The following is a 24314-nucleotide window of genomic DNA, read 5'->3' as shown; positions in this document are numbered from 1 at the left end:
TGTTTTATTCACCGTGTGCACCCCTTCACACCTCACGTCCTTTATTTTTTTGGGGTGGGAATAAGGCTTCTTTTCCTTCTCTTGGGCATCACTCACACACTCACCCACTCCTTTGGATATGGTCCAAGCATACGTGTGTGTGATGTCATGTGGGTGTGTCCATATCACCACTGCCGCCCCCCCCTCTAAAAATCCCTGCATGAAGACGGATGGTTTAGAGTTTAAGAGAATGATGTCGTCAATCACCATTTCCTCTGCATGGAGTGTCTTCGAGAATCCATATCCATCAGCGTAACATAACCAGCACCACCAATCGGAGCAAATGTAATGTCACAGTGAGCCAATGATGCCACAGAACTAAAGCTAGAGTCAGGAAAGTAAGAGTCGTGTTATGAAGAGGCTTTAGAAATCTCTGAAGGTTTCCTATTGCAGTTTCAGTGTCAGCATAGTTGTCTCTGACCTTTAGAATCACATTTCTTCATTTGCGGTTATTTCACTGCGAGGATAAAGTTAAATCCAGGCTTTAAGTGTTAAATCTCTGTGCTGAGAACGCCCCCTGCTGTACGAACACAGCTGAGGAATTGATTTTTTAAAAAAAAAAAGAGTGCCATTGAAAATGAACTAAATAAATTATGAGAGGGAAAGTGAACTGTAAATCTCATATGTCACATAATAGAATTTAATTATAATTTATTTTTAAAATATGATCTTGGACCGAGTTTAAATGCATTTCTTAAGGCATTATTGGCTTTGAATGTGCCATTGTGACTTGCTTGAATGTTCATCTGCCCATGGTGATATATGTGTATGATATCATTGCTGTTGTTTTTGCATTGTTTGCATGATGTTGGCTTCCTCCATCATTCCATTCATTCACTCGCTTTGCTGTTTATTTCCGGTGCCATTTCTGCTCTTGGCTGAGTTTGGATCACAACACTTGCTCTGTCCGAGCTGGCTTTGTTGGGTCATGTTAAGGCAAAACACTACAGGTGAATAGGGTACATTTTGAAAAACAATAGATGTTACAGTCAAATGTTTGCTAGCTGATATTTTTACAAATATGTTTTGAATTGGAAGTTTTGTAAGAAATTTTGGTTCTGAGTGTAGAAAAAGCTGATTTTGAAAAAAATGATTTTATGAATGGGTCCTAACTGCATTACCTATTGAGATCTCAGACCAGCAGGCAGCATTTGTGTCAATGTTGTCATTATTACAAAAACGTATTTGGGTATTCTACTTAGATTTTACAGGAAATAAGCTTTTCACTAATACATGGCACAACATGGTTTTGCCAAGTGTGGCATAGCTGAGCCTTTATTGAAGTTGCTAACTTTTGGAAAGTGCAGTTAGACGCGGGTGGATAAATGCTGAGATAAACATACGTCTCGCATTTTTATGATTACAGTTTTAGAACTGTATGTTACACATGCAGTTTAGTCAAAAAATTCTGCCTGTAGTGTCTTGCCTTGTGACCTGCTGCATGAAGCATGAAAAAAGTCTTATACTCAGTTGTTGCTACGCCAACACATTCTCTGCTCCCATTATAAATACACTACACATCTGGCTGCATGCTTGCTCACTTTATTAGCCATCACTAATCTTTAAAGACTGCAAGATGTGCATCCTTGTATTCTACATGCTCACCAACACTTACTGTTTACATGTTTTGTTTTGTTTTTTTAGACATCTTCATGCATAGATGGGTGTTTGCTTTACAGTGTGTTGCTGGAGGTCAATGTGCAAAGCAGCTTGAGTGTTTGGGACAGTTAAAGCAGTTCTGCTTTGGTTTGCTCAGTGAATGCTTGTGCTCTCTGTTTAGCCTTTAGTACTTCTTACTTCTCCTCATACCTAACAATGATTCTGCCTGACCTTGCAACTTTGCCCTATGACCTCTGACCCCTGGGCATCTTGGCTCGGTGTGCTTTGCGGTGTCAGCCTTTTGGATTGACCTCTCTGTCCGGTCACCTCTACTTTATTTTAACCTTCGTTTTTGTCTCCTCTCCTCTCAGCCTTAAAGAAGAATAATATTACTAAATTTCCCAATGTGCACTCGAGGGTAAGGAACTCGTCCAGTAGCACCCCAGTGGTGATGGATGGTACTCAAACCTGGCAAGCATCTCTTTCTATTTATCCCTCTATTTTACCTAACAGATATGTATATGTTCTATTTTAATACCTGTTATCGTACTGGTACCCTCTCTCCCTTTCTCTCCTTGTCCATCATTACTAAAAAACATCAGGGCTATTTAAGTTTGACTACTGGGCTGACAGAGTCTGCAGGTACTTGTTCCAGCATCATCTGAATCATCTGTGCTGAATTAGATTTTCCTTCGTTGGTCCTTTAATTCTGATAGATGGTACAGTCCTGGCAATGGAACACGTACCTCAGAAACACCACCCTTAGTTGAATAGCCCTGCTGGTGTTTTCATTATAGTGCATGTGTGAAGTATAACCTGGACTAATGTAGATTCTACATTAATGTAACCTTGAGTAGTTGATCTAACAGATGAGCATAAGCTTAAAGAGGTCAGCCTATTTAAAGGGTGTGGTCAGCAGTGCTTTTAGATTTTTCTAAGTGAAGAAAGTGTTTTGAGTGACATTTACAAAGGAGACACGCCAAATTTTACATTGCTCTTGAGAAAAAAAGAATGAAAATAACCAAAAAAAAAAAAATCAAAACGCTTCCAAGTAATTGTCTATGAAGCTCAAGCTGCCTTGTCCGATTGGCTCCCAGCACAATCAGCTTCGACGGGAAGGCTTTGACAGCGTTTGACACGTCTTTTATCTTATGCCTCCGCCAGATCTAAGAAACCAGCCTTACAGGCGCGCTGACGCAGTGAGGAGGAGTGTCCGGAGACGCTTCGATGATCAGAACTTGCGGCCAATCAACAATGCAGAGGTGGTCATGTAACGAGGGCAGAGTGGATGTGATTGGATGGGATGGGGGGAGTGGAACGAGGGGCTTTTAGCCTCTCTGTGAAAAGGACTGATGAAGGATTTGAAAGACAGAGGAAGTTGCTGTGAAAGGTCAAGCTACTTTTGACAAGCCAAGTGCCTGAATTTATCATTGTATGATCAGCTGTTTGTGTTTTTATGTTTTCATATGTGGTTTTACTTCAAGCAGTATGACTTGACCTGGCTTTCCCATTCAAAAACTGGACAAATGGATATACGTCTTCTAAACTGTGCTGTACTCTGAAAAGAGTAATGATATATGGGAAGTGTTTCCTAGATGTTTACAGTGCATACTCATTTATATACTATGAAAATCCATAGTAACTTCAGACATTCCAGTGCTAATCGCCATTGCTTTGACTGCACAGTGTGGTTCGAAACCCCTTTTGTAATCTTTTAACAAGGGCTAAGTGTATTCTTAAAGATTACAGGCATGTTGAGCTTTTGCAAATCCAAGAGAATGCTGCCAGAAAAACTATGTAGCATATTTTAACCACACATGACCACAGCTTTTAAGAAGACTTTCAAAATGATGGATGGATGAATAGAGAAGTACGGAAGGGTTGTGTAAAGTAGATGGTACTAGGGTAACGTGAATTGTATATAACCTAAGCATTAATATCTCCAGTCATCAGTGTTAGCGGACAAAAATCATCTCACCTCACACTCGAGTGAAAGCATTAAAAGCTTGCATTTAGTCTCAAGGCAGGACGTGGACCTTCTCAAAGCTGTAACCCAGTTACTAACTGTGCCCGAGTGCCACTCAAAAGTCAGCTCTCGGTGAATGGCTGAACTGAATACTGTAGGAATATACAGCCTCAGCAGACGGCATTCCAGTATTGAGAATGTCGAATGATGGCAGTTTGAGTACAACTACAGTGTATACCAAAGAATACAACCAGCAAGAAAGGCACTTCAGCAATACTTGATGCATTTATCATGAAAACTGGACTTGATTCCCTAAACAGTACTATTGACTAATAAAGAGGCACTTGCACCTTCAGTAACTACATGTTTGAAATACAGTATTTAACCACTAAAGTACATCTCTCTGCATTTGGCTCATGTAGTCCACTCAACTGCGTGTCAGTTCTCTTTCGCATCTAGCTCTGTGTAAGAATGCCAGGTAAAATATCAACAGAAAAAAGAGAATTTGGGAAAAGAATTGTACAGATTTTGCTACAAATACTTCTTAACCTTCATTAGCACAAGGTTAATATTGTACATATTGTTTAAAACTGCTTAAAATGAAGATTTCAGCATCCTCTGTTACACCATTTGAATGTTATTTTAACTTATAGTTTTTCCATTTTGTATATTTAATTAAAGTAAAACATGAATCTGGCGTATCTCATGTAGCAGAGGGCTCCGATTTTACGCTTGCCTGGCAGTATTAAGGCATTAGAATAACTGACACAATCTGACACCTAAGTACATGTAATGCATTGCTAGATAATACTGGCATGTCTCTATTCTGTCTTTTATCCATTCCATTCCACTTACAGAACTGGATCAAACTGGCATGTTTGTCATTTTTTCTTTCTAATCAGAACTGTACCTTTAGGCATTGTATGCTTACAGCAGAACTTTGATTTTAATAAGTTTTGTTAGCTCCACTGTTTGTTGATGCCAATGATTAAATAAACTATTACATTACTATAACTTTGCTTCACATCGATCATTAATTGTGACACTGTTAAATGAGAAACTTTGAAAAGGGAGGAGAGTTTAGGTTTCCTCTCAGTTATGGAATCCAAACATTTCCCATTTAATTCCGATCTGTAAAAACTTTTCTTTGATCAAGTTCAATATGTTGTTGAAAAAGGTGTTCGACTGTCACTCCAAACTTAAACTGTCAAAAATGCTATGTATAAAAAATTTACATTGGGCATGTTTTACATTTTTATTGTGTGAGTCAAAAGTACTGCATGTTTAAAATACCTTCTGAGAACAGTTCATTCACAGCAATAACTACCCCCCCCCCTGCAAAATTGATGTACAAATGGATCTGTTTTTGAAATGCAGTCCCAGGTTTCTTTTTCCTTTAATTAACCTGTAAACAATCTTTTAAAGACAAACTACTGGCAATTACAAAATAAATGTACAACTACCTAAAAACGTTTGAGACATTGGGGGTTAACAAAAGACTAAGAAGAATAGGATCAAATACATGGAAACCAGAACCGGAACAAAGTCCATTATTTACTCTGTGTTGAGCCCTATATGGACGCGTGTTCCTCAGAAACTACAAAGAAAGGTGACAGCAGTTTTCCTCCATTTTCACTCAGTACATACTCTCAAACGCCCTAAGCTAGAGAGAAGTACCCCTCTATGCAGACCATCAGGGTGCATGTGATGCAGTACAGGCATTAAAAGGAATGCATGTTTGACAGTATCAGCGAGAGTCAGAGCAACTGAGAAACACAATAAGAACGAAATAAGAGACAACATCTATGGAGCATCTAACTGTTCCAGAAGAGTTCTTCTCCTCTTCTCTAGCTCTCCTTCACTCAGTTCACTGCCTGAGGTGTCCCATCCTCCCTAAAGGGAAGAAACAGCTATTGGTCAGTTACAGTACATTTATCTGCAGTACTATAAGTTTACTTCAACAGATCATCTGATCTTTTATGGAATGATTAACTTGTTGGGATTAAGACAAACCTCTTCTTTAGCTGGTTTCCTCTTGGGAGATTTCTGTTTAGATTCACCACGAGTTTTCCCTCTAGACTTATCATTCTCTTTATCCTTGTCCTTATCTCGTACCTTTCGGTCCTTCTCTCCATCGGATTCGGGTGAAGCCTGCAAGGTGAAAAGGTGAGTGAGTACAAATCCATACAAGTGGTATGCTCAGATACTGCAGGGCAACACTGAGGGACAGAAGCAGGAGTTGCATCTGGAATAAACCACTTTTGAAGTTAATGAGGGACCCTGCTCTGACATAACCTGGTGCAGAACAAACTAAAAAGACTGAAAGAAGTGCACACCATTTCATTTATTATTAAATATTTGGGTTGTTATGACAACTCTGAGCAATTGCAGGAGCCTTTATTGACTGGTCGGCACATGCAGATGAGTACTGCTTAGTGCAGAGACAGAAGGAGACGTGTTTGGTTTTAACTGTACAACTCTTTGAACTTACCGACTTGTGTCGTCTCTTCTTTCCCTTTTTCTTGTGTTTCTTGGATTTTTTGTAACTTCTCTCTGTGAAAATCAATATACAACATACACAATCACAATCCATTAGAATCTATTAGCCAACTGGAGGATGGTTTTGACTTTCAGGGTAGTCTGTTAAGCAGTGATGGTATTGAATAGTGGTGAGAATATACTGACTATCTCTGAGGAGGCTATCTATAAGAGGAGACACTGACCGGATTCTCCTGAGGAAGAATGCTCAGACGGAGATTTTGAAGTTGAACGCTTCTTCTTCGTTTTTGAGTGATACTCATCGTCCTCAGATTCAGATCCCTACAAAAAGGAGACAGTGCTAGGTTGGTAAGTGTTGACAGTGTGTTTTTGCCTTTGTTGGGGGAAATCTCAAGGTGCACTTACTGAGCGAGAACGGGATCTTTTTCTGTGGTGCTTCTTGGATTTCTTGGAGTGTTTCTTGGTTTTAGAGTGATGATGCTGGCACTCATGCTGCAGAGAGAGAATTCTTAAATACATCCTCATGCAATACTGTATAAAGCTGCAGACCAACGCTCAATTAAACCAAGTGTAAACAAAGCACTCATTCTATAAGCCATAGTCATAACTCCCCTCAGAAAGGCTGACAGGATAAATCCCCTTAGCATCACTTTACCTCCAAAACATGCATAAAATCTTTGAATATCCTTTTTCTCTCAGACTCCAAGGTAATGTCCTCGAAGGCAGGTTCCTTCAGGAATCTCTCCCTCACCTTAATCAAAAGGCATTCAAAGCAATCAGTGCAAAATATTTTGCTATATAGCAACAACTAGCTGGCCTGTACATTATAAGGTTAAAGATTGTCCTAAATTTAACAGCACATACCCCTTCCCATGAAGCATCAGGCTCCAGAGGGGGTGTGGCCTGTTTGAGCATGCTCTTGAAGGCTGCCTCTTTCCTCTTCATCTTCCTGGCCTCCTCCTTTTCTCTCTCCCTCTCTCGTGCCTCTGCCTTTTCCAGTAACTACATGCACACCAGGGAAAGCAAGGCAAAAAAAATTCAGACAACCAGTTAAGTTACTGTACAAATTTACTACAAATAACTAGCTATAACCTGTGCTACAAGTTTAAGGATATAACATATACCATCTCAAACTGCTCAAAACAGATCTGTCTACATTTTACATAAACTGTATAGTAGTAAACCATCAATTTGAAGTTAAGTAAAAAAGACATACTTACACTGTTGAAGGCTAGTTTGATGTTGCCTGCATCCAGTGTGGTGGCTCTCTTATCTGAACTGATCACTGAGCCAAAATCCTCAAAGCTCGTGCTGATCTCCACCAGGAAGCCCTTATCCTGCATAGAGAATTTATCAACTAAATCCAAGCAATGTTTTATAACTTATTTGATATCTGGCACCAGACTATTACACCCAGATTAGTCTTAGTGCCAGCTGTACAGTTTGAAACTCCTTTTTTTTTTCACCCTAGAATAGTCATACAAGGTCTCAGAGAGAAGTGCTTGAACTGGGATAAAACATTTTATATTTAATAAAGTGTTTAATAAATAATGTATACTGTATAATTGCTGTTGCAATGGCAACTTCACCTTTAAGATGTCTTTGATGATTCTCTTCTCATCATGGTATCGCGCTTTCAGATCTTCCACATAGAATTTGAACAAGTCCAGAGGTGTAGAGCCTGAGGAATGGACAAACAATGAGATCTTCGACAGTAGGGGTGGGCAATAACATGATATTTTACCGGTATTGTGAGACACAATATGCATTTCTGAGTTTATCATGGATATTGTAAGTATTTAAATCTTACCAACTGCATGTTTGATTACCAAGCAGAGGTGGGCGATATAACAAAAATATATCATGATATTTCAAGTAATTGTCACGATACCTACATCACAATATTTTTTTCATTTGATCAATTGAAACAGAAAAAAAGAATCAAGAGTGCTACATTTTAAAAATACTATCAAAAATTGTAAATGCAACGATTTTATTTATGTTTGCACTAAAACTGATAATTCTGCTCCCTCTATAATGAAACAACTAGTCAGTGTTCTACAAGTACTGGCGATGTCCACAATATGCTCAGGAAAGCACATTGCATTGTATTGTGACACAATTTATCATGATATATAATGTCCTGTTGTTCCGTTACAAATAAAGCAAAATTAGTTTAATTAGATTTAGTGGAGCACAGTATGTGATATGTTGAATAACTATATAAATAAAATCATGTCAGATCTGTGTCAGTTTTGTACATTCATGGAACCCACTCATTTAAATCTGCCAAAAGAGGCTTCCATTCTTGTTGGATGCCTTTTATTTTTTTTCTGAGCGAGCAGGTGAGCTCATTCAGAACAGAATCTGGCTTAGTAAGAGCTTATTACTGATTTGTTTAATCAGATTAACAAAGTACAACTTATGCACGACATATTCCTATTTATGCATTTTCTTGTTCTGAATGGTAGTGTGTGACAAACTGAATACAAATCTGATAATACATTACATACCAAATGAATGCCATAGCATTCAGAAATTGTGTTATTAACAAAAAATAGACATAACAGCAGAAATAGACACTTTTTGTAGTCTTAAAGGGTTAACAGTTTTAGTAATTAGTTAATGAAGTAATGAGTGAGACTCGTGAGGTATATGCAGAAAGGGCATGTCGGATCTTAAACACCAATTTTTTTATTAAATGTTTTGTTTGGGCAAAGTATCAGATTTCGCACACATGAACGTGTGGCAAGTACAAGCATGAGGACATTCTAAGCTTCCTCTGTTTCTTCTACTTGTGAAAATTGAAAAACGAAGTGCTGCCTTGCAAGTAAATGTAAATTATTCAGGATCCTGCATCAATAATTATTACAGGTATTCCTTGTATTATTTGGAACTTAGTACATGTTTGAATGAGAAACAGTGGTGTGTTTTCTGATCTAGTTGCCCTAATATAGCAGTAAAGCAGGAACAGCAAGTGGCGTGTGTCTGTGTCCATTTCTGACCTGGTTGTCCTAGCATACTGGCGAAGCGTATGTCTGCACTAATGGTTGGATACATCTCCATCCATGCTGACATAGAGTGCAGCTGTCCATGATCGTGCAGCTCATCCAGAAATTTCTACACCATGCACACATACAACAGGTGCACAGATGCACACAGGACAGAGAAAAACATCCTTTTACTTGTGCCCAAATTTCACAAATCACATCACACCAACTCAAATGAACTGTGAATAACTGAGGTGGTCAATTATAACACAGCAGACTTTAAGGTTCACTGGAATAACTACAGCAGCCAGGTGCTTTCTAGCAGTGCATCAGTGATCCAGACTTAATTTCTCTGTTATTGTAATACAAAGTTGTTTCTGCATAAAAACATCATTATTACTTTGGCCAGACTAATTGCAATGACTTGTGATTGATGAGTGTGCCACCTGGAAGGCCTCTCTGTTTTTACGCTGTCTTCGTCTCTCTCTCAGCAGACCCTTCTGTTTTTCCTCTTCCTCTTCTTTCTCCAGGGTTCGAATGTGCTCCTCAAAACAGATTAGAGCATCCTCCTTATCCATGTCTGCCACAAAGGGGAGAAAGGGCTTTATATTGCTGACGCCTCTTCAGAAGACCTTGTACTTTAGAATACTCAACAATTTAAAAAAATTAACACTCTGACAGATGCCTGCACATCATGATAACAATGACCCTTTCAGAGCATGATATAATCACTGAGTTGAAAAAGAAATTGTTTGAATCAGCCTAGGTAGCTGCTGGTGGGCAGTGACATTGTTTACTACTTGGATTCACATGGATCTGCATTATTACTGTAGTAGTGTTTTTAGGATCATCTGCCCCTATGTTACTTATGATTGGTCGGTTTGCACATCAAATCGGCCCTCTCTGTCAAAGTAGCCCTTTCTTGGCCATGCTGAGCAACAAAACCTACAAGATTGTCTGGCAAGAGTTAGCTATTGAGAATGTCATACCTTGGATTCAATTGTAACTCACGAGATTGAGGAGAGATACATACTGATTTCTTTTTTTTGTCTCTTTGGTCCAAGGCATCACAGAACCAATTTCCAAATTTCAAACTGTAACTTTTTTTTCAGCAAAGGATGCAGTTTATTGACAAACTCTGCAGTAGATTACTCATGCTCATTTGTATTCCAAACCATCAGAGGTACAGTGCATGGCTTCAGAAAACTTAAGAGTTTGTATTCATACTCTGAAGCTCTTCATCCTCAGCAAAGGTAGGATTGTCCAGAAGGTACTGCTGAGCCTCAGACCAGGTGGTGCGGTACGTGACATTGGCCATGTTATCCAAAATATTCTTTAGTGCCTCCCAGTTTCGCTTCCTCAGCTGCTTGGCTTGTTCCTACAGTGAAGAGAGAAAGTTGGTGCAGAGCAGAGCTGATACCACACAGTATATAGTGAGAGGCTACAGCTCACTGTCTATCTGCCAGTGTCAACTACACTAAAACACCACAAATGTCCATATACTGTACATTCATTAACCAAGAGGTCTGTTCTTAATCATAACAGTAATAACCAAACATTGAAATAAATTAAATGTTCATGACAACACAGAACAAAAGGCACAGATTACCTAGTTTGTCATGTCATTCTATATATATATATATATATTCAGGAAAACTACAGTAAATAAAGCACACCTTCTCCTTCTTGGCCAAGTAGAAGAGCACATCTTCATAGATCTCCAGTCTGTCTCGCTCTGGAACACAGCTCCACACCTCCAGATCCCCAAACATCTGCTCTGCTTTCCTAACACACGCATATGGGATTATTGCCTGAGAAACACATTTGTTGCTGCAGTACTCTACTTCACCCAAAGGAGGAAGCAATGAACCACGAACTGAGCTCTAATTTATGGAATACTATACTGTACAGTGTATGTGGGGAGAAATGAATACTACAGTGTGCAACTCACACAGTCCAATAAGCAGAACACATACAAAAATCATAACCTCACAGATGGCTAATTATATTAAAAAAGCAAAGTTAAAACAATATCCCCCAGACATCCCCCAAAACTATATACCCCAAAAGTCCCCGCAAAACGGAAACTGCACACACTATTACTTGAACTGACAGACTTGAACAAAGAACGGAATGTACCGTTAGTGTTTCCTTGGAAACAAGAAATAAGGGGTCTGCCACTTGGGCTTTTGAACATTCGACACATCCCATGACTTGTAAAACAGCCATTTGACGTGTTATTGATGTTTGCAGCCACAGGGGACCTAAATTTGTGATTTCTTTCTAATTACGTTGACATTGTGGCAATCAAAGGATACCCAATGAATAATGTTCCAATGTCCAACAATTGACTCGCCAAGATTTCTTTCATTTTCATATAATTTGGGTGGTCCTAATCTTATCCAACCACCAAGGCTGATGCGGCTTGTCCGCAGAGGTTATTTTGATAAATTTTGTTATTGTGATGAGCAATATGTTTTTGTGAGCACATCATGGTTATCATCCATACTTACATAACACTGATCAAAGGCATGTTTCATTAAAATAGGAGCATAACTTGACCTGTTTAATTGAATTTAGTGTAATATTGCTTGTGAAGTGTTAAAAACAATTCTACAAACTATTTTAACCTCTAAAACTATTGGGTTTTGATTTAAATGTGGCTCTACTACTGCATTGCATCTACATTAAAATACTGCGATATGCATCATGTATCATGAAAAGTGTAGTGATATGTTGTCGCCATAATCACACGCCCCTACTTGTTCCGCCTGCAAAACTTTAACGAAACTATGCATTCCACAAGGTCTCACTCTCTTCAGCTCCAGACACCCAGTAAGCACAAGCTAACTGCCAGTAGCTAACCTAGCAAGCAATAGCAAGCTAGCTCATGTGTCTGTCTGTTGTCTGATCATTCCCAGGATACAAATCCAGCAGTAATAAGAACCTTACCTTCTATGAAAGTATCACCATATACAAGCTGGATAATGTTTTTAGTGAGCCATGACTATAGCATTGTCTACAACACCACTTGCGTATCTACTGCTGTTACCATTTATTTCTCAAGTCTGATCTGCAAATTTACGTGTTTTTTTTAAAACAGTGTTTTATCATATTTATATCTATATCATATTTTTTTCATTCAAACTCTGCTGGATGTTTAATATAACAGCACATTTTAGTATCAGGCAAACATTTTTTATGTATTACACCATGTTCCCTAGGACTTTAAGGCAAATGGGAAATGCAATGATTCTCAACTCCAGTCCACCTGCCTTGCATTTTTCAGTGTGCCCTGTTTCAACACACCTGATCCAGTTCATCAACTGATTATCAAGCCTTTCATGAGTTGGATCAGGTATGAGCGGGCAAATTTGTGTAACTTCTGTGAAGTCACTGGGTCCTATGACTAATGGGCATAGCTAATTATCATAGCTCCCTATAGATACACATCCACACAAAGTTCTTACTTGTATCTGGTAGTGGAGGTCATTTTCTCATGGTTCTCCAGGAAACGCTGGAACGTCTCTTTGGACTCTTTGTATTTGATCCTGGCCTCCTCTTTCTCTTCTTTCTCTGTCTGAACCTTGTAAGCATTAAAGGCCTGTTTCTTCTCACTCAGCTTGGGCAGGGCACTGGCACCACACAAAGAGACAAGTATTACACAAACAAGAAGGGGACAGAGCTAAACTACAAGGCAGTAATACCAAAGCAAGAAACATTAACAGGAGTTTTAGGCAGGTAAATGTATGTAATTAATTTCAGATTCTCAATTAACTGAAAGCTTTTTGGCCTGGGAGCTGTGGAGAGCAGTACCTATAGCGAGGGTCGTTAATGATCATCTTCATAGCTTGCTCCCAAGATGCATTCGAGGAGACACCCTGCAAGCAAACAGGAACATGGAGCAGTGCTTACTGAACCCAGCACAGCTGTGATGCAGAGCAACATATCAGCCTCGATACGAACCAAACAAATTTCCCTTTATGCTTTGGCAAATGAAATTAGACTTTCCTAAGGGCACTGGGAAATTTAGATGCATAATGTGGTGTAAAAATAAACATTTTAAAAACACATTTCTGTGTTGCTAAAGTCATGAATTATGAAAGAGCTTAAAATTACATCTACAGAAGAAAGCACAACGTTAGAGTTAATGCATCTGTTTGTGCAGATGTGTGTGTAAAATAATGGAAAGAAAAGCCTTTGCCAAAAAGCTTCACTGACAGTAAGAAGGTCCAGGTGATGCATTCTCTTAATTGTGCGGTGGGTAGAGTGAGCTGAATTGTCTTAATTGTGCAGTAGGTGCACAGAGCAGCTGCAGGACACAGCCATAATTCACAGAAATGCCAGCAGCTTACGTAAGTGGCCTTTTTAGATTCCCTCCCCATGCCTCAGACAGAACAGAGACAGGAAAGAGAAAAAGAGAGCATGGGACAGAAATGAGGCCTAGAGAGTGAGATTGTCAAAGAGAGAAAGTGGGGATTGGGGAGAAATTCCATTATCCATTTCTGTCTGTCACATCTTGAAAATGCTGCTCACTGGAGCATGCTATTGTATGGTTCTTCCTCAAGACTCCAGCCACCTAATCATACAGGCGCAGCAATTAAAGAGCACTCAAGAAAAGCAGGCAGGAGCCTCTGAGGACAGCTTTGTGCGCCAAATTAAAACATGCTAAATATAGAACCACACCCAGGTGGCCATCTCTCCAACCAATACAATATCTGTACCACCATGGGAGGGGGAGAAAGAGCACAGGAACAAGTCCATGTATGAGAGAGACATGTGAGAGAAACACAGGGAGAGAGAGACGCTTAGCTTTTGTTCAAAACAAATGTCCAGGGAGACATAAATGAAAGAAAAATGTTCTGATAATTGAAAAGAAAAAAATACAACAATGAAGAATCTGCAGGCAGAGAGACAGGTATGGTGAGAACAAGGGAGACCCAACCTTCTCCTTGAGCAGTTCTTTGAAGGCCTGCTTCGCCTCCTCTTTGGTGTTCCACTTGTATACTTTCTTCACCAGTTCCGGCCTCTCTTCTTTAGATGTGTCGTTACTGTGGGAACAGGACAGGGGTACATACGTGACACATTTCCATTACAAATCTAATTCAAAAACACCAAGCATGCTGTACTTTGATGTGCTGAAGGCACACTTTGGTGAACCTTGGCAGAGTGCAAGAAATCCCATTCAACCACAGTGGCCTTGATACGCAGTCAATTTGAGCTGAGAGGAAGGTTCACTCCAGGGCCATGCTGGAGAAGCCAGGGCAACACTGATATCATTTTACCACACTGCAATCCTGGATTACATGTGGGTCTTAGACTCAGATTCACAAAGTTAGCTGACTCGGTCTCGCATCTATTCCCCGCCGCCCACTGCTGTTGACACTGCTTTGTGTCAACATTGCCTATTGCCCGATGCCCCATCCACAACATTTTACATTTTGGTGCCTAAAAATTTCAGAGGCTGCCTTTTAACCAACCATCAGACAGGTTGAATTTTCATACATTCACAAAAATCCACCATTAATTGAAGAAAAAAAAAAAAGACTAGGTCAACATCTCAACCTCTTGTGCAAATACAGAGCCTGTCTGGTCATACACAGAACTAGCTGCTGAATCAAATCAAAAGATTTTGGTTACAAGATTCACTGGCTTGACAGCCAGAATTCAATTTTTACCTGTCTACCCCTGCTTTGTGTGTTAGGGCAGTAACAATTAGCCACCAAAAGTCGACAAATGTTAATCATGAAAAATGTTGACACTTCACTTACAGGCAATCATTTAGACAAATTGCAATACACTACAGGAGCACTGGGGAAGCATGACTTGTATTGTCTCATTGTGCTATAAAAGAACAAATTGTTTGTCACACAGACAGAGTTTAATACATTAGTCAATTAGTCAAATCATAGTTGATTAATTCACTAGTACAAATAATCAGTAGTTGCAGTCCTATGGTGTACTGGCCTAGCTTACGTGCTATTAGTACATGTGTGTGCACGCATCTATGTCAGTGCGTTATCTAGCCTACATGTACATGATCTATGTGTCTACATGTATGCAGTGCGTCTGTGTGTGGATGCATGTGCGTTACCTGGCTGGTGTCTCAGTGCTGGGCGCGTCATCAGTTGAAGTCATGACAGCATCACTGCTGACCTCAGCCCCCTGCACGGGCATCTGAGACAGCTGTTCTTCAGCAGCAGCAGCAGCAGCGGCAGCAGCAGCAGCAGCAGCGGCAGCAGCAGCAGCTGTTGCCATGGCAGCATCGGCCTCGGCGACAGCAGCCATAGCGACCGCCGAGTCTGTCTGAGATGCGAGAGTTGGGGCGGTGCCAGGAGCTACAACGTCCGCGTTCCTGATAGAAATACAACACCAGCACAGCTACTCATTAAAGTCCATCAGGCCCGCACAGAGGGAAGACTGCATGTCAAGAAGTAGCTTCAAAAGATTTTTAAGATGGAGGACTCCTTACCCATTTTCCTCTGCTTTTATCATTGCTGATGAATGAAAAGGAGAAAAACAGAAATTTCAAAGCATGAAAACTGTGAAGCAGACTTGTATTTAAAAAACAAACTTTACACGTTTGGCCTAAAACCTGTAGCAACAAAATCAACTCACTTCATTTTAACACATAATACAAAGCTAAAAAGAATTCATAGTATGTGCCTTTAAATAAATGAAATTATGATTTAATTCACACCATACACCATGTTATGTTAAGCCGAGTGCAAACTACACAATTTCTATCCCTTATTGGAATCTGCCAACATGTTTTGACAATCAGAAACAAATTTCCAGGTCAGGATTTCAAGATACTCAGTGTACAGTTTCAAGTCAGCTTGGCCATTCATAGCAAAATGCTTCTCCAGTTCTCACCACAGAATAGAAAGATATGCACATTTCCCAACATATTCATCCACGGTCTGTTTGTGTGCAAAAGCACAAACAAGCGTGGTCCAGTTTCAGCTTTGTTTGGGTCACATGATATTTTTAGGTTATTTTTTTTCGAAGCTGAAACTCATTATGCGTGCGATCCTCACTCTTTGCCTTATCATCTAGTGTGTCCACCCTCTTGACAAACAAGACAAGATAAAAATTGCCTAATGTGTGTGATGCTTTCCATTTTAGAGATCTGTAAAGATAGTGTGTGCATGCCTGGCTTCAGTCATTAACCATAAATAATATTATTTACCTAAACTGAACATCTCCATTGGCCAGATTTCTGATTCTTATGTCTATCAGACACAGCTCTGAGTGAATGGAAGTCAGGATAATGCTCCATGCTACCCAGCTTTACTCTGCCCAGTACGTCATGTTCCGCAACATCACTTTCATCCTTGTATTCATCAAAATGCTGAGAAAGGGTTTGTAAAGCCAGACCTACCTTCCAAATCCTCTAGCTCTTTAGGCTTTGTCCAGCGGGACTCTTTAGTCTGAGAATTGTAGTAATATGGCTTCCCAGTGTCAGACTTGTACTCTTTCCACGGGCATTTAGACAGCATTTGCTGCAATGGAGTAAAATAATTCGGTGTTAGTACAAGGGTACTTGGTGCAAATGGCTTGTCTGTATGAAGGGAAAAGACTGTATGCATTTTTGAGGATCCAGTTGTATGCAAACATTCGGGCACCCTGGTCAAATTACGTTTTGTAGATTTTGAAGTGACAATAAGTACACTTCCTCTACAGAGCATATACCTCTGCACATTTTAATGTGCATCTACTGTTTACTTGCTGCATTTTAGATAATGGAAAAATAACATAAAACGTTGCATATGTTATTGCAAATTTTACTGAACTATTTCTATCTATTTGCTGAGTTTAACATACTGGGAAAAACACAACATAAAATATAAAATGTGCCATAACTTTTGCAACACTTAAAGCTATGCAAGTTTTAGGGATTTGGAGCTTTTTGTAATGCTGGTTGTGCTTCAGACCCCTTCATTAAATGACTGAATCTGATGACTGCGAGCGTGTTTAGAGAGTATTGAAAGAGAATGCAGTCCAACCTTGGTGAAGGATGTGTCTTTCGAGGAAGAAAGTGAATTATCTACTACCATCATTAATTTTCATCAGTATAATGTTCATTTTGCATTTGAGATCTTAACATCAGGCTTTTTCTTAAACCTCTTTTAGGAGCTTTGCATAGCACACCTCAAGGTAACAGTACGACTTAATTCAACTCACACTGAATTGAATCGAAGTAATTAATTTTAAAAGCATTTGAAGGAGGCAGTCCTTAGCAATGAATTAATCTAGTCTATTAACAGCTCTGCAGATAGTAGATTTTTGGAAAGACACCTCAAGGTAACAATATGACCTTTAATTCACACCACAGTCAGGGATATGTTAAAAAGAATGCAAAAAGGCAAATCTGTTCGAGAAATAGCAAAAAACTGTATTTTACAACAACTCACCATAAGGCCAAATATAATAAGATCTGACAGAGTAGATACTAATAAAGGAGAAAGGCAGAAAGAAACAGAGAGAGAGAAAGGTTTTAGTTTTACTTCTCTTTACCTCTGCAGGTGATTTGAGTTCATCCGGTTTTTCCCAGGTAGATTGCTTGGTCTCAGTGTTGTAGTAATAGGTTTTCCCATCCAGAGATTTATGCTCTGTCCACACTGATTTCTGCAAGGGTTGATATGCAATCAGTTTCAAGTGTCATAAGTGGCTCCACCAACTAGCTAAAGCAAACACTTGAAATTAAATGCCTGGCTTCACATATGTTTTCCCTCCTTTTTCTTCTTTAAATCCTATTTTAATCTGGTTATAATAATGCTGAACATGCAGCAACCTTGTATTCTGACCTTTTTTGGCTGATCATCTGGGGAAGAATCATTTGCTGCTGTGCTCTGCAAGAACAGTATCGAACATTTTTAAAGGGGGGGAAAAAAGTCACACTCCAAACCAGTTATTCGATTCATAGCAAAGAAACTGCAACCTAAATATCAATCAGTTTACACTCAAATATTGTTCCGGGTGTACTCACAGTAGTTCCTGGTGCAGCAGCTGTTAAAATACAGGTTAACAAAAAACAGCACAAATTAAGAAATAATAACAACATTAATTAATTGTGTCAGTTAATTAGTAACATTTATATTTTACTTCCAATATTAATTAGAATGTCTTACCATTATCCACAGGGCTGACACCAGGCTATGACAGAGAAAAAATGAGAAGGAAAAAGAGAATTTATTTACAAAAAGGTTCTAAAGAAAGCATTTGAAACATGAAATACGTATACATGTCAGCATGGTGGTGACACTTTCAGCCTGAGAGACGACTGTGAGCCACAACAACATCTATAGTACCCTTCTCTACCTAGAGCAAGAAGAAAAGCAGAACAGCAGTACAGCAGTACAGTATATGACAGTCAGAAAAGTGGGCAGCTCTCTGTGACAAAGTTTAGAATCTGCCTTCTGCCTGTAGTTGCACAACTGCTTCTGAAGCTCCAAAAAGAAGGGCGGTAATCTCAATTGGTTCAGAATAATGCTTTACTCCAGTTTCTAGAAGCATTCAGTACATAAATACCAAATGTATACAGCTTAAAGGTTCTCAATTTGGGGACCATCATTATTTGGGGACCATCATTATCATAATTATCAAATTAGTACTTTGGCCTCTGCAATGAATCACAACTGAATAGATGCAACCAAAATATAAGACTGTTTAGTACAGTGTTTCTCAATCCTAGTCCTGGATATTAACATTATGTGATAATTACATTACGATACATATTTCTGAGTATATTGTGGGTATCGGCAGCACTTCTCTTTCAGCTATGCCACAGAAAAACCACTTAAAAAATAATCATGCCCTACATGTTCTTCACACTCATACATCACATTTACAAAACTGAAAGGTTCCATTGAAAGGTTCTTTATTGAACCAAGTGGTTCTTCTATGGCATCACACAAAGAATCTTTTCTAGCACCTTTATTCTTAAGAGTGTTGAGAGTCTGTTAAAAGACAACAATAAGCATTATATAGTAACTGAATAAACTGCATAGTAAAACGTAGCTGATTGGATATCAGCCCATTATGCCATCATCTAAAAAAATTAACCGTTTTCCCTCCTATGCCTTTTTAAATATTTTATTTTTGAAAAGGTCTGTTCTCAGCCTTTTTTTAAATGTGGCAAACTGTTTTGTTAGTTCATTTTGTTCATTCCAGCTTGTTCGCAACCCTCTAATCTAAATATTGATAAATATTGTGTCACATATTGTGCCTTCACATATAATGATATACATTTGTCATATCACCCACCCTTATGCTGGTATATCCATACACTGAACATTTGTGTTTTAACTAATCAAATGCATCTGACTCAATTTAGCAGCTAACATCTAAGCCTTTCATGAGCTTTAAACGGATGAACCCAGTACTTATAAACAACTGAATTACATGCCCTAAAGAGCCATGAGAAACAAGAACATTGTGAAGATTTGTTCTGCAAGTGCTCTAAATGATAAGTGAAGTGTTCTTTGAGTTTTTCAACAGATTCCATGTGTTCCCAAATAAAAAAAACTGTAAATATGCAATGAATCACAATCACAAATTATATTTTTGACTCTAAATAAACTAATCAGCTGTTTAATTTTTCAAGTTTAACAATTAGTATCCATTTAACCATAAACAGCCTTGTTAAGTCATTGCTTTTTTGTTTAATTGCAATAGTGTATCCCTTCGAAAATTTAATTTTCTACCTGGAAATCTTCACTACACAACAGCATAACTAATCATTTCACAAACACTCCTACATCCAAAATTGATAAACTTCTTAAACAAAAATGCACCACAATTCAAAAACAATGAATAAGGTATAAATTTAATTAAATCAAAAGGAAGACTACAGATGTGGATCATGTTACTCTTTCCTTAATCTGGTACAGCGTTATGTAAAAATAGACTGCCAGATCTACAGGAGTAAATTTAGTTTGTTATGGTAATTCTAACAATGCTGACAGTTGTCAAGATCTATTTTAACCGTGCTACTGGCTGGTGGGAAATGTGTGATGGCAGCTACTTTACCGGTCCTGTTGGTTGCATCGTTGCAGCTGGCATACGCGGTGGCATCATCATCCCGGGCATCATAGGTGGCATCATGCCTGGCATCTAATAAAAGAGATTCATGAAAAATTCATCTGGGCTGCTAATTTCTCTCCAGTGTAGCACAGGGTATTAATACACAGTGTGAGACCAGAGAGAGTACAAGCGTAACTCTGTGTGTGTGTGTGTGTGTGTGTGTGTGTGTGTGTGTGTGTGTGTGTGTGTTTGTTAGCCCCCTTTTTGAAGTGTGAAGCCACAGCCTGTGCCCTGTGAAGAAGCAGCAGAACTCCTAATCTGCAGATCCCCAGCACCTCCTGGGCTCAACACTTACAACCAACACTTCCACCATAACACCTTCTGATTGATCAAATTTCCCCACATACGCAGGTGGGCAAGAAGCCTTCAGTCGTCTACCAAAATTGCAGTGGCAGACGTTAAAGTAAAAATAGAGCAGTCACTATTAAATCTCATCTGTACTGATCCAGATGTTAATGTAGGCAATGTTACTTTCATGTGCAGAACACCAGGTCCTCTCCTAGCTTTCCATGGTAAGTGTTCTCACAAAAACATCCTATCGTTAGTCATGAGTTAAGATCTGACAAGCTCAAGATAAGATTTTCTGCAATTTTTTTTAATCTTACCTTACAGGGTGTTATCCTATCTCAAATTAGGAAATCCTAATCAATCAAGATTGATAACCAATTGTTATCTCTGTTACCAAGTAACCGATGATGTGCGCTAAGCTGAAATGTAAATACTTATTCACCTACATTTTTGTTCACAACGGGAAATGTACAACGTACGTGTTTACAACACAAACAAAAATATAAGTTACGCTTAGCTAGACAGGTATGAATGTGAAAAACAAACAAAGTGCAATTAACTGGAAGTTATTAGCAACCTCGATTGGAAAAGCTAAAATATTGTGAGCTGTGCAATTTTTCATAATAAACACCCACATGTTGAACTCATTTTTCACTGCCATCACTTTAATATTTTATTCATCATTATTAACAAATCAAGGTGAGGAGGGGGAACTGGATAGAAGACGTCTGTGTGTGATTTTTTAACTGCAAAGTTAAAAATAAAATCAATCCTAAATGAAACCACATCTAATATTAATAAAAATATAACATATTAAATAGCATTAACTATGCTAGTTAATGCTTGTTAATTATACTGCCTGTCAGTTGACTAAAAATAGGCCTCATTCACCAATATCTTTTTTTAAACTTTCTTTTCAGAAATTTTTTCTTAAATTTGTTCTTGAGAAAAATCCCATTTGTCAGATTTGTGACGTGTTTTTAAACTGCAGAACTGTTCGCACCTTTGCGCTTGAGCGTGTGTAGATTCTGTTCTTACCTAAGAACAAATTCCAAATAAGAAAACATTGGTGGATGTCAGAATCTTCTTAAAAAAACTCTCTTACATAGTTTAAGAAGTAACTTCCTAAGAACGGTTGGTGAATGATGCCCATTCATATTCTGTTTTAAAAATGGAAGGTTAAAACAATTTAGGACACCACTTCAGTTATCCTGAAGATACACTACTTAAGAAGTTTTGGCAAGTTAGGATGCTTCTGTAATGTATCTGGAATTAGGGTAACATAATGAACTGAAGTAATACTGTAATAGCTACTATCCTAAATTCAATCCTAAATAAAGTTGTCATGGTGACTAAACAAGTAAAATTTTAGTCTTAAGATGTTTCTGTAATACCACCCCTGTTGTCTGAGGTGCAAACACCATGCCAGAGAGTGCCAATGACTAGTTTAGTCACAGGAAGACAAGTGCAATGCAGTTTGCATTGAAAAAATATAACCAATTATTTTGGGGGTAATTGAGAAGGTCTTAGAACTGCAATGAGAGCCATTTTTTATTTAAAAATAAATAAATAAATAAGCAAACAAACAACCAACAATAATAAATTGCTAAATGCGAATGATATGATTCTTTTAGTAAAACTTTATGCTTTTTTAAGATTAAGTGACCCTTATTAGTCCCATAACGGGGAAACTTCTCCTTTGCATTTGACCCATCTGTGCAGTTAAACACCACATACACACTAGTGAGCACACACACTTGCCCGGTGCGGTGGGCAGCCCTATCCACAGCGCCCGGGGAGCAGTTGGGGGTTCGGTGCCTTGCTCAAGGGCACTTCAGCCATGTACTGTCAACTCAGGGTATCGAACCAGCGACCATCCGGTCACAAGGCTGGGCCCCTAACCTCCAGCCATGAGTCTAGAGTGCTGACCATTACTACAGTATTATTTCTTACCTGGGCGATAGGAGGACCTCCCATCGGGGGCATCATGGGTGGCATCATCCCTGGGGGCATAGGAGCCATGTTAGGCGGCCTTTGGGCCATGGGTGGCATTCCCATCGGAGGGAAATGAGGCGGCATTCCTGGCGGTCCCATCTTGGAGGGAAAGAGACCCACATGTAAAAATACATGTGTTTATAAACTTTAGAAAAGCCTCAAATTGTGATAGCAATGCAAAACAAAAAACACATTCCAACACCAACTTACAAAAGGCGGGGGCATCCCTGAGGGTGGGACACCAGGAAAAGGTGGTGCTTGGCTTGGGCCATTATTACCATCAGCAGAGGACTGTCATGAACAAGAGAGCCCATACAATTACCACTGCAGCTCTGATTAAGAGATGCTCTATACTTAAGGTGAGTATAATACTGCTGTTAAGTATAACAGAGACTTTAAAACAATACATAGCCAAGCTTGGTGAAAAGGAAAGGTACATGTTTAGTAGCTAGCTATCTTCAAGCTTGAGGTAAATTTCACCCTCAAGACTATAGGTTAAGTGTTGTATTTCTTTACAGTGGAGAACACCACTTTATTCGCATTAAAAAATAAATCGTGTGGTGTTATGAGCTTTGGTAGCACAAATGTAACGTTAACGTTATTGATATTTCTGTCTAATGATAGTAGAACAGAGCCCAGCAAGTGGTCAAAAGGCTGACGAACCCAAGCTGTAGTTTCTGTAGTTAACAACTTGGCTATGCTAGCGTTAGCTAATTAGCGTTAGCCGAAACCACTCTTCATTACCGATTATTATTCCACTAAAATAATATTCATATTTGAATAAAGTTGTAACGTTAGCTAACTTTGTCACTTATTCAACTCAGACCCCCTGAGTGCTTTGTTATGTCGGAAAGAGACCCCACTGTGCCTACTGTATGTGTGTGTATAGTTAGGAGCTAGCGTTAGCTAAGCTGCTAACTGACGGTAAATGTTAACGTTACTCAGTCAATGTTTTCAGTGTAATCGACTTTAGTGCCATATTGCCACGGCAATTACTCCATGAAGGAAAAAACAACATTACGATTTATAATGATGATAAAAATGAATAACTTAGCTAACTAACTGTCATACATACGGTTAGCAACAACACTGTTACTCTTCATCCTTTTGTGTGCTGAGAGTGTCTGTGTAGATTTTGTGTAAGTACACGAACGGACATAAACACATAGCGTTACTTCCCCGCTCTGGAGCGATGTGCCAAGCCGAAATGATCACAGTGAGTGATATAAATGCGGGTAAATGAGCACCGATGTTTGAATGAGGCAGCAGAGCGAGCGGACGGAGCGCAGCGCAGCGCGCTAACTCAGACTCACTCACTCACTCTCACAGCAGCGCACTGTTAAACCCACCGCGCCGAGCACTCACACCACCACTCTGAACAAGCCGACCGCGAACAGCCTCCTTAACACAATCCTGTACTGTTTTACAGCTCCAGAGTACAACTACAGGGAAATCTTTACATATAGCGGCTTCATTTAACTCACCATGTTGACTCCACATTAGCAGCCCAACTTCTCCAGCACCACGCAATAAGCTCTCATCGGATTGGATGTTTCCTTCAAATCGAAAGTTCAGGGAAATGCAGTGGTGCGTTTAGTTCCACCGCATTGCGCAACTAGAGCGCAGCCTGCTAATCTAACAGAGGTAGTTAAAGGGCCCGTTTTTTATTAGAACACCAAACTTTCCCCGCTTGTCTGAAATAATTAAAAAATTGTAAACATTGTTACCATTTATAAACGTATGTATACTCATAAGTCCATACAGCCTATATATGAAAACTAAGTTGCATAAACAGCCTGATTAAATTTATTGCTTTTGTGTTGTCATGAAAACCAACACATTTACCTACA

At 39.1% G+C, this 24314-nt stretch overlaps 2 protein-coding genes across 10 annotated transcripts in view; one reads left to right on the top strand and one right to left on the bottom strand.

Moving 5' to 3' along the window:
* fmnl2a (formin-like 2a) overlaps positions 1-4618 on the top strand; it is a 76717-nt gene extending 72099 nt beyond the window's left edge. For 2 of the 7 annotated variants that reach the window (XM_036565983.1, XM_036565999.1), the window contains 2 exons: positions 2010-2109; positions 2803-3010. In XM_036565983.1, coding sequence (XP_036421876.1) covers positions 2010-2109; position 2803 — 101 coding nt within the window. In that variant the 3' untranslated portion in view covers positions 2804-3010. Of the gene's footprint in view, positions 1-2009; positions 2110-2802 lie in introns of those variants that run through there. The other 5 variants (XM_036565974.1, XM_036565991.1, XM_036566024.1 and 2 more) reach the window with 3 other exon arrangements.
* Positions 4619-4845: 227 nt separating this feature from the next.
* prpf40a (PRP40 pre-mRNA processing factor 40 homolog A) lies at positions 4846-24028 on the bottom strand. Of its 3 annotated transcripts, XM_036566037.1 has the most exons (27): positions 23949-24013; positions 22675-22755; positions 22423-22563; positions 20128-20211; positions 18228-18252; positions 18086-18105; positions 17904-17948; positions 17614-17724; positions 16478-16598; positions 15566-15590; positions 15188-15448; positions 14039-14144; positions 12910-12974; positions 12564-12728; positions 10770-10878; positions 10321-10471; positions 9540-9673; positions 9109-9223; positions 7693-7784; positions 7324-7440; positions 6968-7105; positions 6759-6854; positions 6509-6595; positions 6328-6424; positions 6096-6157; positions 5618-5755; positions 4846-5497 (listed from the first exon to the last, which is right to left on the bottom strand). In XM_036566037.1, exons 1-27 carry the CDS (start codon positions 23949-23951, stop codon positions 5408-5410), a joined length of 2679 nt encoding a protein of 892 aa, XP_036421930.1. In that variant the 5' UTR covers positions 23952-24013; the 3' UTR covers positions 4846-5407. The 3 variants fall into 3 exon arrangements, with proteins under 3 accessions (XP_036421930.1, XP_036421940.1, XP_036421948.1); XM_036566047.1 differs by lacking the exon at positions 22675-22755 and having other exon boundaries at positions 23949-24028; XM_036566055.1 differs by lacking the exons at positions 22423-22563; positions 22675-22755; positions 23949-24013 and having other exon boundaries at positions 17614-17726; positions 17905-17948.
* Positions 24029-24314: the final 286 nt, after the last annotated feature.

The sequence above is a fragment of the Colossoma macropomum genome, unplaced genomic scaffold (genome assembly GCF_904425465.1).
Source record: "Colossoma macropomum unplaced genomic scaffold, Colossoma_macropomum, whole genome shotgun sequence".
NCBI lineage: Eukaryota > Metazoa > Chordata > Actinopteri > Characiformes > Serrasalmidae > Colossoma > Colossoma macropomum.
The sequence above is the reverse complement of the archived record's forward strand: the minus strand, read 5'-3'. Positions and strand labels throughout refer to the sequence as shown.

What these genes read in the sequence shown, in the direction of transcription:
- prpf40a (XM_036566037.1), bottom strand. An exon ending in ATTAACGACCCTCGCTATAG is followed by an intron (nt 12,729 to 12,909) that starts GTACTGCTCTCC and finishes GTGTGGTGCCAG; the next exon opens with TGCCCTGCCCAAGCTGAGTG. An exon ending in TCAAACTAGCCTTCAACAGT is followed by an intron (nt 7,106 to 7,323) that starts GTAAGTATGTCT and finishes GTGTGCATGTAG; the next exon opens with TTACTGGAAAAGGCAGAGGC.